Source organism: Oryctolagus cuniculus, chromosome 1, assembly GCF_051225735.1.
Source record: "Oryctolagus cuniculus isolate XC-2025 breed Fujian yellow rabbit chromosome 1, ASM5122573v1, whole genome shotgun sequence".
NCBI lineage: Eukaryota > Metazoa > Chordata > Mammalia > Lagomorpha > Leporidae > Oryctolagus > Oryctolagus cuniculus.
The window spans coordinates 13,107,332-13,120,724 of record NC_142867.1 but is presented as its reverse complement, the minus strand read 5'-3'; the positions used below and the strand labels follow the sequence as shown (position 1 = coordinate 13,120,724).

At 40.2% G+C, this 13,393-nt stretch overlaps 1 protein-coding gene across 1 annotated transcript; it reads right to left on the bottom strand.

Annotated features, from left to right (window-relative positions):
* Nucleotides 1-2,229: 2,229 nt before the first annotated feature.
* On the bottom strand, nt 2,230-9,285 carry LOC100346346 (olfactory receptor 5A1-like). The gene has a single exon (XM_089304861.1). It carries the CDS (start codon nt 3,190-3,192, stop codon nt 2,230-2,232), a length of 963 nt encoding a protein of 320 aa, XP_089160987.1. The 5' UTR covers nt 3,193-9,285.
* Nucleotides 9,286-13,393: the final 4,108 nt, after the last annotated feature.

The following is a 13,393-nucleotide window of genomic DNA, read 5'->3' as shown; positions in this document are numbered from 1 at the left end:
TATTAAAAGAATACATAGAATCTACCAAGAGAATAAACTTGCTTGATCATATCACCCTTCCCCAAGGGTATGAGGAGCTAGGTGTCCTATTACACAGCTGGCTAGACACACCCTCTAAATAGCAATCCAGCCTCTAGTTCCTACACTAAAAAGTGGCTATGAGCATGAACTGGCATCTACAAATATGTGTACGTCATACTGGATACTGTAGATATCACGTAATTGGCAAAACTTGACAACTGCCTTAATGTTCACCAGTGGAGGAACAGGTACATTAACTTTGGTATTTAATTCTATGAAAGAAAAAAAAGACTGAGGTAGATATGTATGTTCTTAACACCAGGAGAACTTCAAGAAACAATGTTGAATGAAATAACACAAAATATAGAATAATCATATAGTTCAACACCATTTATATAAATATACACAAAGCAGTATTATATATTTCAGCTAGTATACATGTGAATGTTAACATGCATAAAAAGTATAAGTTTACATACCACAGATGATGTAGTTCAGCATGGGAATCATGGTTTCTTGGGGAGTGTGGGAATAGACTGACACTGAGTGCCATGGTCGAAGGAGATATTTTCTACCCATAGGTTTCATTTTTTAAACAAGAAATCAGTGTTTATGATATAAAATTAAAATGCAATTTTTAAAAATTGTGCATAATTCCTGACATAGTATAAGCATTCCATAAGTGTTAATTCCCTTTGTTTGCTATAAATCTCTGAATTTGGATTTATTTATCTATTAAGTGCATAGTTTGTCTAAGCCATGTCCTGTTTTGGGGAAAGAATAGAGGGATGTTTAGACAAGGATGTTAACAATTAAACAAGAAAAATATTTCAAAATGTCCTAGGTAATGACAGGTGAAATAGAGGATGCTATAGGGATGCATTTCAGAAACAATTAATCTGGTCTGAAGGAGGCCAGGATCAAGGAAGGCTTTACAAAGGAATCTCCAGTCTAAGTCACAACCCCTCCCTTACATAAACTGCTAATAATCCAAGTGGTCAGATAACTGATCAATGAGAACTGTGCTGATTACAATGGGACTAAGGTGAAATAGTTATGGCCGTAGAAGATGTGAGTTAGGGTTTGTTTGCATGGTTCACTATGGTTTACACAAACAATTTTTATCCTTTCTTCAAGAGTCATCTTCAAAACGGGATCAAAGACAACTTAAAATTCACATTCAGCTCTGATGCACACTCACTGACATGGTTGTCCTATCTCAGATCATGTCATGGATTGGGATCCCTGTCTGAGATAGTGGATAAAAATGAAAACAAGGATGTCAGAATCATGTGACAAACCAAGGTCAAATTCCAGGGGACAGCAGACAGTGTACAATTGGCAGTTTGTGACATAAAAGTCAAGTGAGGATGGAGTGAGACAGAGAGTGAGTCAGATAGCCATATAAGGCCAAGAGTAGAACCAGTCTCAGGAGTAAATGCACAAACAGGGCTGCCAGAGGAAATCTCTCTTCCCTGACCTTGTTCCTTAAACCAAGTGGCCTCACTCATCACCCATCATGGGAGATTTCAGACATGCAAATTAACCTTATGGCACACTATTCCCTGTTAGGGTTTCTCATTTGACCTTTTCCATGTTTTTTGCTTGCTATGGCTTTACAGCTTTGGCGCCTTGGGTTTTGACTCCTGTTTCTGGCCCCAGTGGATTTCATGGCCCCCAAATGTGACCTTGGCTCTTCTCAAACATGGTTAACAGATTCCTCTTGCTCCTGTGGTAAACACTGCTGACCTCAGATAGGGGGCTCAGATTTCTAACCCAGAGTCAGCTTTGCTGGTCAGTACCAATCCTTGGTTAGGTAGGATCCAAGTTAAGAGGAATAGAAGATTTGTCCCAAAAAGTAAATGGATTGGTAGGAGAAGTATTGTATTGTAAAGAGGTCTTCATATCAGTAGTCCTGGAATCATATTCCAGCAGGTTCTAAGGCACCTGATGTTTTACAGCTAAGGAACCTTACAGGAAAGTGTATTTATTTTCTATTGCAAATGACCAAAATTGAAATCCTATCAGGCCGTGAGAAAAACATGTACATAAAGAAAGCAAACCTCTGTTGAGCCTAATTGTCCAGTGGACATGCAGCTTGGGGATTTTATTTTGAAAGAGTGTCTCTAATACTTCTCAGAGTCTACATGCCATTTATTTCATGCTTATCTAGATTGAGCAAAACTGGAAAAGCTTTTTTTTTTTAACTTAAGGAACTATAAAACACAGAGAGGATAACTGCTTCCTCCTCTCCTTGATATTTTTCAATGCATCTTTGATCTCCTTGTTTCGCAGACTATAGATGATGGGGTTCAGCATGGGGATCACAGCACTATAGAACATGGAAGCCACTTTATCTTGGTCCCGTGAGTACCCAACAGTGGAATGAAGATATGAGAAGAGCCCTGAGCCATAAAAGAGAATCACTGTGGTCAGATGAGAGGCACAGGTGCTGAAAGCTTTTATCCTCCCTTGAGTTGAATGGATCTTCATAACAGTGGCAATGATGTAGCCATAGGAAACCAAGACAACAAGAGCTGATGTGCCGCCGACTGCACACACAACTAGAAAGTTCACCACCTGGCTGATGAAGGTACTGGAGCAAGACAAGCCCAGCAGGGGTGGCAGGTCGCAGAAGAAGTGGTTAATGACTCGTGGCTCACAGAAATGGAGCTGGAATATGGAGCTAGTTTGGACCAACCCCGTGAGGAGTCCACCGGCATACGCTGTAATGGCCATCCCCACACAGATGGTGGGAGACATGAGGGCTGTGTAGAGCAGAGGGTTGGAGATGGCAGCATATCGGTCGTATGCCATGGCCGCCAGGAGGCAGCACTCGGTGCCTCCCATCCCAAGGAAGAAAAAAAACTGAGCAGCACAGCCCACAAAGGAGATGACTTTCTGTTCCTGGAAGAAGTCACAGAGCATCTTAGGGGCTACAGAGGAGGTATATGATATATCAACAAAGGATAAGTTACCAAGGAAGAAATACATGGGGGAGTGGAGATGTGAATCCATCCTGATAAGTACAATGAGGCCCAGGTTCCCAGCCAGAGTCATGAAATAGATTCCCAGACAAAGCAAAAAGAGCATAACCTGCAGCTCAGGACGTTCTGAAAATCCCAAAAGGATGAAATTGGTCACTGTGCTGTCATTTCTTCCCACATCCATGTGTCAACTCTCTGCTGCATTCAGAGCCCCAAAGGGAGATTTCCTGGGGCAATGACAATCAGGTGAAGGAACTGGGTCTGTAGGGGAATCATACACTCCCAGAATCAGAGGAGACACCATAAGGCAAATGTCCTATCCCTAATGCAGAATCTCATTCCACCCCATGGTCGGGCCTTTCATGGAGAGCACCGTCACCTTGTTCTGACGCATATGTTTACGTAAAATTGACAGACTCCAGAAGAAATTCTTTAATATTTCTACATTGCCTGGATGTTACCTTCGCTGTCAACATCACCATGCTACCGAAGGAAATTACTAATGGCACTTTCACTAACTACTACTGTTTTCAATTGCTCCAAGAATTGGGATTAGATTATTAGATCACTAAGATTTACACTGTATATTATTTTCTAAGAGAACAAAAACACCGTAACTCAAAATGCTTGGAGAGACCGATGTGTTTCTTGTAAATGTAGTTTGGTTTATGAGGTCAAGTTTAGTTTTTTCTCCTTTAAGTAGGAGAGTGAAGTACATAGAGCTTTGCAAAACTGACATCCCTTTGAGAGACTAAATAAGGGCTAAAAATGTCTGACATTAAAATTCTACCACTGCTTGTGCACAAACATAGCCAATTGATCAAATATCTACCCTCAAGTTCTTGACAGGATTAGATGCCAATGATGTAAAAATTAATGAACATTTTTAAGTTCAAAATGCTCAACTTAATGCATGGGACAGACAGGCCATTCAATTTTATCATCCTGCAACAGGAGCTCTGAGAATCGTTCATACAATTCCATGCAATCTGGACAAGCAGATGGTCTTTTCAAAAAGACATATTTGAGGAGGATTCCAAAGATGAGTAAAGGGATATCAGGATGAAAATTTGGTGTGTGATGGAGTTGGGAGGTGGCTGGTTCAGAGATCTCTAAATTCAAAGGAGGTAAAGTGTTTCCAAACGCACAGGAGAGCATAGCGTTTTAGGGACATCAAATATCATGGCAGGAGCACGCAATAAACAGGATTAATAGAAGACAAGTTTTGAGAAAGGACAGCAGACAAATTGTGAAAGATCTTCAGAAGCAAAGATGCAAACATGGTAGTATGCTTCATATATATATATATGCATAAGCACAAACCTACAAACACATAATTGCATAAACTGTATATATAATTACATGTGTGCACATGTATTCATATTAAATTTCTATCTTCTCCTCACCTCTGGACTTCTTTCCCTTTTATCCTAATCTGTTTTTATAGTACTATTGTCTTCTAACATTAAATGCAAAACCTGTTCCTTTATTGACTTCTTCCCTCCAATATAGCTTGATATATTTAGGGATCTGTTTCTTCTGATAGTTTTTTTTTAAGCTTTATTAATTTGAAAGTGAGAGTTACAGAGAGAGAGAAAGAGGAAAGAGAGAGAGAGAGAGAGAGAGAGAGAGAGAAGGCTCTCATCTGCTGTTTCACTCCCCTAGATGGCCACAATGGCCAGGGCTGGGCCAGACAGAAACTAGGATCCTAGAGCTTCATCCAGGTCTCCTATGTGGATGGTATGGGTCCTAACACTTGGGTCATCTTCCTCTCCTTCTTCCAGGCCATTAGCAGGGAGCTGCATCAGAAGTGTGGCAGCCATAATAAGAACTGGTGCCCATATGGGATGCCTGCGTCACAGACAGTGGCTTTACCCACTACACCACCACTCAGGCCCTTTTGTGATATTGAAGTATCCTAGACACCTATATTAGTGCCTGGTACATAGTAAGTGATCAATAATTATTTGCTGATGTTAAAGAATTTGACCTTTTTCCTATGGACAAGAAGGAACCATAAAAGTTTTCCTTTCCTTTCTTTTTAAAATTTTGTTTATTTCTTTTCAAGCAGGGATCAGATGTCAAACAAATCTTTAACAATATAATAGGCTAGTGTAGAAGTGGTTGGGAGTGCAAGGACACTGAGAAGAAAGACCAGAAAATTTCTTCAAAAGCTAAGAAGAAAGTCAGTGATTTGAACCGAGACAGTTTTAGAAATAAATTCTCCCGTAATAGGTAACAGAATAGGGAAGAGAAACTTTAAAAGCAGTATTTCCCCCACCCTCCTACTTATTTCTGCACATCTACAGTTAGAATGAAAGGTACATTTTACCAAGATTCATCATTTTTTTAATTTAAACTCCATGTGTCTAGTATTTCTAATCTATGAATTTTTAAAGTATGATAAAAATGAATTGCTGCTGGGGCTGTTCCTGTGGCATAATAGGCTACTACTCCTTTTCCAATTCAGTTCTCTGTTTATGGCCTGGGAAAGTAGTGGAAGATGGTCCAAGTCCTTGGGTGCCTGCACGCAAGTGGGAGACCTGGAAGAAGCTCCAGGCTCCTGGCTTCAGATCAGCCCAGTTACAGCTGTTGTGGCCATTTGGGGAGTAAATCGGTAGATGGAAGAGCTTTCTCTCTCTCTCTCTCTCTCTCTCTCTCTCTCTCTCTAACTCTACCTCCCAAATAAATAAATAAAATCTTTTTTTTAAAAAAGCTAACTGCTGGTTATTTTCTATAAATACGACATAGATAGCCAGGTTATTTTGAACAGAGGCATCTGCAGGTGAAATTAAAGAAAAATTTTGTATCATATATGTTACATTTCCTTTTAAAAGTAACTTATATATACATATTTGTATGATGTTTGAGCCACCACCGCTTATTTTTACAGTGCATTTGACTTTTCACATCTGTTACCTTACTGTAGTCACCAGAAGCAGGGTTTTGATACCAGATAAGACTAGCCTCTAATCCTGGCATCCATGCTCACCAGCTTTGTGGCTTTGGACAAGCGGGTATATCACTCTAATCTCCTGTTGTGATTTTGCTGTATTGTAAAATGGAGGCCATAATAAGACTATCTCATAGATTGTGAATATTAAATGAAATAAAAAAATTTTGGAGAGAAAAATAGTTTTCATTACTTCTCAAATGACCTACAGTGGCAGAATATGAACCCATGTCTTTTCATCCCTAATTTAGTGTCTTCTCTGCACTGTACCTGCTACCTAAGCTTGGTGCATGGACTTGTATGCAATCAAAATGCTACATCCGCCACATGACCTTTAGTTAGTAAAACTTGGTACACTTTGTATTTGTTATTGTTTGCTTGCTTCTTCTCTGTCTCCTTAACTGCAAATTCTGGGAGGCCACTAGAGCCTCATAGCCTCACCCAGGGTTTATCACAAAGCAGGCATTAAGCAATATTTGCCGAATGAATTAAATTACTATTCCATGCATTTACAGACAAGAAGATTGCTGAGGCTGCAAAAGCTCAAGAAGTTATTAGGTGACTGGGTTAAGATCTAAACCTCCAATTTATTGACTCCAGAGCCTGTTTTGTGAACTCAGTAAAATAATATGACCCTGGGTCTGGGCAATCAGTGGAGCCAAATTGTAATAGCTATAATTGCCTTGGATAGGCTCCTTCTCCCCTCCCATCTTACTGGACGAAAAATGGTTATGTGCAGTCTGAAAATGATGATGAAGAGCTTTCTTGTCCTGAACCTCAGCAGGGCTGTTTATATTTTAGATATGGTGGGAACAACAAATCTAGATAAAGAGGAATGAAGTTCTAATGAGGTGATTCCCAAGTGAGCGAAGAATTTGGGGGGTGGCGTGTATTGGTAGTTTGGGTGATTTTGTGGGGCATGATGAAGGAAACCTGGACAGCCTGACATGAGGACAAGAACTGGGCTGTCTACCCTGATCATTCATTCTCCCCTCATCTGCTGCAGTGCCTGGCACATCACAGGTGCTCAAAGGGTTATCCAGTAATTACCACACTGGGACTGTAAGTTTGTCCTAATTCCTCAATCACTGGGCCTATCCTATTTTTAATATTGCATTAATGTCCAGAAAACTATGAGGATATAGCAAAAATACTGGAATAGTAAAATATCAGAGTCAGAAACTGGTTAACCTAATCTTTTCCATGAAAGATGATAAAACTGATTCCAACAGAGATAAAGTGAGTGTTTGTGCAGTTCATTGGTACCAGAGGTGAAAATATAATTAATGTCTTGTTTTCCAGAAGTAGCTCTTTCTGTATTGTTTTAAAATATGGAGTCCCAAAAATAACCAGGGAGAATCCAGACATAATCAAACTACATCTTATGAATCTAGAATTGCACAAAAAGCACCAGTACGAAAGTTCAAGGAAAAAATTCTGATCCAAGTCCTGTTTCTCTTACCTTTATACTGTGTGACCTTTGGGAAAATATTTCCCTCTCTGAATCTTAATAGTCTCATATCCTGTATAGACCATAGAAAAATGGAAAAATTAGCTTAGGTCAGTCTTTTTTGGTCCATTTTCTTCCTTTCTTATTTCTATTTGCAAATAACAGAAACATTTTTTAAGACCACAGAATTTTTGCAGAATTACAGAATACAAAATAGGTAAATTTTAGTTTCCTCTGGTTAAAGTCAGAGCATAGAAGAGCATCTTGCCTGCTCTGCTTCCCCCACATTCAAGGGTCTTTCTTACTGCACTATTCTGGGATTCTAGGATTCTCCAGTAACCATTCCAAGGAAGGAAAACAGCAGACAGACTTACCTACAAATCATTGAACTCCGCATTTCAGTGGGATGGCTAAGATCACAGGCTTGGAACAGTAACAAAACCCAGCTCTGCTAGCACCTGGAGTACAGGTCTTGACCAAAGAAATAGATAAAATTTTGATGTAGCTATGGTAAATTGTCCACCATGGCAAGGACTTTATGGAACTTTAATGGAAGGCTAGCTCTCTCCCAATTGCCATGGTATCTGTCCCGATGGTGAGTTATGATGTGTCCCAGAGAGTACTAACAGGCAGCTTGGCTGCCTGCCTGGGCTCAGGAGTAAAGAGGATGACAGCTTCGTTTGGGTAGAGTTGATTTTCATAAGCCCTGCTTCCATTATATTCCTGACCCCTGGTCTCGTTCCAGTAAGATATCCCTGGAGTCAATAAACTCCAAGACTGGTTTTTGGCTCCAAAGTAAGCAACAACATTACACAACAGCAGTTACCTTTATAAAGCAACCGATTTTACAGAACTCCTCTGGGTATTTTCCAAGAATTAGAACTAGAATGAAATGTGCTAAAAAAATTTTTTTTCAGAAGTAGGGAAGGCGGTGGGGAGGCTTTTAATGCAAACACATGTTTACACAGACTTATGAGTCTAGAATTGCCAAAGCAGCAACCTGAAAGTTAAAAGGAAAACAAGTTGACTACAGACATGCTGGAAGTATAGAAGCAGAGTTTGTGCACTTGACAGTGAAGAGGTTTATGATTTTAAAGAGTTAGTTCAACTTGTAGATTCCTTGAAATCTTGAGATTCTAATTCTATGAAATAAAGAAACAGGAAAGGATATAGGCGGGTATTAAATATTTTTGATTGTGGAGAGTGGCCTCTTGTATACTTTATGGCATAATATCCTCCCAGTAACCACCAAAAGAAAAATTCTTAAATGCATTTTCAGTTGAGAAAATGAATTTTTGAGAAGTCGCTTGCAAGGATCACACAGAAAGCTTGTGGCAAAGCTGGAATTTAAAATAAGGTCTTCTTGAAGCCAAACCCATGATGGATCCTCTATTCTCCACTGCCCCCATAAGGATATTAAAAAAAAAAAAGGACGACAATTCAAAAAAATTACTTGATAGCTGTTATCATTCAAAACATCTATGTGCAGGGAGTATGAAAGAAAAATAACCTTTTGCTTTTTGTCTAGAGCCACATTTCCTTCATGTACGTGCTTTTTTTTTTATTTATCAAATATCTACTTGAAAAGACTTGAAGTCTATTTGTGTGTCTTGGGGAAGGACATGCCAGGAACAGAAGGAAGTGGGCATTGTGTAAACCCACAGGAGACTGTGGCTTCTTTCAAGGATTTGTGAAAGATGGTGTCCACACCCTGTTTCTGCTGGCAGCTCTTCAACTTGCATCCAGATGAGAAAAATCTGTTGCACTTTCCGTCTCCACCCACAACCCCACCAGCCTTGCTTCTGCCAGGGTCTGAGTCTCCTACTGTGAAGCTAAGCAAATTATACCGCCTCCTTGAATCCCCTGCTCTTGGAGTTATGCCTACATTCTTGGGGTCTCTCTAAAGACTTAGTGTTGAGTGAAGATCACCATGCTCAATGCAGTAGTTTGTACAAAATTAAAGCTTTTCTAGAAAAAAAAACACAAACCTCTGGGTTCTCCTTCATTATTGCCACGTGAAATATATAAGGGTATGATTTGAGAAGACTTTACTGTTTTACAATTCCTCCCCCCACTTTGTTAGTTAAGGATTATCTTTTTTCTTTGTTACTTAAAACGGTGTCAGTAGTCAATGAGACCTCCTTTCATGCCTTCTCCACCCCCAGAAAATTTTATTTAGTCAGACAATTGTCATCTACTGTTCATGATCTACCACAATCTTCTAACTGGTTTTTTGCCTTTAGACTCCATTCAATTCAATCTTTCCTCCTAACCTGCAGGTGGACCACTCTAAAGCACACATCCAGTCTTGCCATTCCTTGTTCAACCATGTCCATTAGATTATTGCTGTTTGTTAATGGTCCAAAGATATCCAAATTCCTTATCCTGATCTCTAAGCCCTGACCACACATGATGGTTGGTGAACACAGCAGAGAAACCGGAGGAAAAACATGAACAAGAGGTTATTGCATGTGGCAAGAAAGGTGTGGTTTCCCCAGTACAGTTCAATAGAATGCTGGGGGTATCTGGAATAGGGCTTGGAGGGAATCTGAGTAATATCAAGTACTGAAGAAAGGGTTAAGCCAGGTTTGAAGCAAAATAAGAAAAAGAAATGAGAAAGTGGGTCCAGGGGCTGGCACTGTTGAGTGAAGGAATTCTCTAGATTGGAAAAGTTAGAACAGGTTTGGAGACTAAGGCAGTGGTCTCAGCTGTGGCTGCTCACCAGACACAACCAGTTATTAGCTTGATGGGAGAATTTATGCCTGTGCCTGAAGTCATGGAGAGAAAGTCACACAAGAGCTCCGAGGCAAGCAGCAGGGGGAAGAACAAGAAACCTAGAATCAAGGAGACAGGGACTCCACATGGGAGATACTGAAGCAGAGGACAAATTACAGAATTTTATACTTTGGCTGAAAGCCAGTCTTGTCTGTCTTTGTAAATAACTGTTTTAGCTTTTTAAAAATAACATGAAAGTTCATTTATTTATTTTGTTGGATCCAGGATAAATGGGAGAAAGTGTTTTCTGAAATCGGTTCTCAGTCTTAGAATAGATCTATAAACTAGCATGGTAAAACCTAGAAAACAGTTAGCTAACCACATCTGTCAGACATCTGCAGCCCTCCATACATAGTGCCTGTGGCCTATTATTTAAAGAGATTCTTCTGATCCTCTGATCCTGCTTGGAGTGAGGGGAGGAGTAGAGCCACTTCTCGGAAGCCACAAAGCTGTGGTATCCCCCACTAAGACAGCCCACCCTTTTCTTTTCCTTAAAAAGCCATCCTTTGAAAAAGCCTTTCTCAGACCAGGAACACAGTGAAGCATGGAGCCATTGGGAATCATGCATCCCATTGATTCTCATGCATTGTAACACCATGTTGTCCCTTAAAATAGACCTGAAAATGATCCAGTGCTAATGTGATTTGGGAAAAGTATGACCATACTGAACTTGCTTACTCTTAAAAGTAGCATTTTGTTGGCAGGACTGTTTCAAGAAGAGGCCACAATGATTGGAGGCAGGCAGTGTGGCTGATGAATGGTCAGTGGAGAGGGCTACTCAGACAGGCCCCAGATGGTGGGAAAGGTCTTGTCTACAGGGGACCATGAAGAGTCAGATGAACAGAGGATCCTTGAGTCTACATGGATTTTGATGGCTTGGGGAGGTAGGAGAAGAAGAGAGCAGAGGACAGCTATAGGTTATCAAGTATCTGTTAATTTTACATAAATTTATTAAATCTAAAATTGTCTTCAAAATCCTCTTTGCCATGTGGGACATAGAGAAAGGTAGAAAAAAACAATGAACAGCTTCTCTCTGGATACTGTCTACAGTGTGTCTTGTGTTGGGTTCTCAGGACATCATTCTTCTCAAACTGGTCACCAGTGGGTTTGGGCAATCAGCTTAAAAGAAACCACACCTAAATGGGAATTACTACGTCTGGCTAATAATGACAAGGAATCACTTCTTGCTCACCCATCAGCCGCCTCTCCTCAAGACCAAATTTCAGGGAGCAGACGTTTAGCCTAGCGGTTGAGATGCAGGCATTCCATATCAGAGTACTTGGGTTCCATTCTTCACTGCAGCTCCTGATTCCAGCTTCCTGCTAACACAGACCCTGGGAGGCAGAAGTTGGTGGTTCAAGTAACTTGGTTCCTGCCACTCACATGGGAGATGGTGTTCTTGGCTCCCAGCTTCAGCCTTGGCCAACCCCATGGCCATTGTAAACATTTGAGGAGCAAATCACGCAATGGGAGCTCTCTCCATGTCTCTCTCTCTGTCTGTCTGTCTGTCTCTCTCTCTCTCTGTCTCTCACTGCATGTGTCTATATCTCTCAAATAAAAACATTTTAAAAAGAAAAGACCAAATTTCAAGCTCAGTAATGCAGGAAGCATTTCTGGACCAACTTTACCTCCCAGTGATTCACTTTTCTGTGGGTTTCTCAAGTCAACATTGATTTAGCCCCCATGTGACACAGCACTGTACCTGGTATGGTGGCTACAAGAAAGATAAATCAGATGGCTTCAAGGTTAATGTGCTTCGGAATTCCCTAACTATACACTGTCTTGACCTCTACCCTTCCACCAAATTAAAACTGTGTACCACCCTGATCAGATGATTTAACAGCCTCAACCCAGGCCTCACCCCAATAGGAATCTGCTTACTTTTAAAGTCTCAAACTTGAAATTGTCCCTCTACCAAGACTTCCTGTTTTTTCTACACTGCCACTCCCAGTGAATGTATTTTAAATATTCATGATTTATTGCTCCTTAGACCCTCCCAAATTCCTAAGCCATCATTTCAGCCCTAAATGATTCCTGCCACCACCCTCACCATTTTGTTCTTTTTTCCAGTGATATCTTCAGGCTGCCTGTGAGCTTAGCTGTGTAACTGTGGCCTCACACCCAACAAGGATATTCACTGCTGCATCTTGTGAAATAGGGAGGGAGGATATTTTAAAGTCCCTTTTGCAGAAGAGAAGTAATATGTTGAAATTATAGGAAAGAATTAATGCTTAGCTCAAGGAGGAATTTTTCTTATAGTCATAATTTTCTTATATTTGTCCAAAGAAAAAAGGAACTGAATAATGGGTTGTGGGACCTTGAGACAAAGAGAAGTCTGGGAATAATGCTGAAGTGGATTTATTCAGCCTCTCTCAGACATGCGTGCCAAGATATTAATAGGGATCATCCATGCTGAAGTGGTAACTATTAAGGAAAAAAAATCCCATCTGGACCATTGTGAGAGGGGTTTAACATCTGTCCCCAGGGTCAGGATGATGTGCGCGTGCTTGTCTGGTTCCTCATCTGCACCTCCTTTACAAGGTCACCTTCAGCAGGTACAAGCTAAATTTTTGCTCCCTCATCCATGAGATGAAGGGTTCATAGCTAAGCTGTCAAAAATCCTAAAAGTTATAGATGCAAGCTGTAAAGATATACACATGGAAGTCAGTACAGAATTGTCACTACCACTAATCAGACCTTCAAGGTTGCCTTAACTTTTCTGTTGCTGCAGAATCTTGGGATTGGCTTCCCTCTACTGGTTACTGAAAGCCTAACAGGATTTCACATTTTGGTGTTTCATTGTAACAAATATGCCAGACATACAAGAATGCTCTATTTTGCGTATCACTTTACATTCATTGGTTAATTTGGTCTGCTTCATAGCTATATAGTACCAGAGCACTTCAGACAGTTCGTGGAGAAATAAAATTAAGCAGTAAGTTTATTTGGGGGCAAAAATTTCTGAAATCCATGCACACTTTCTTTCATCAATGCATTTTGAAGATTCCTTGTATGCATGGATTTCAGTATTTTTGCACCAAAATAAACTTATCTTTTGGTTGCATTTTCCACAAACTTTTGAAATACTTTGAATATTCCTGATAGCCCATAGGCAACTTGGATTGGTATAAGTCAAACTATGTTTTAACTGCATTAAGAAGAAATGACCGTTTCAAGAAAACCCCGGGTGAATCTCTTCATTTCCAC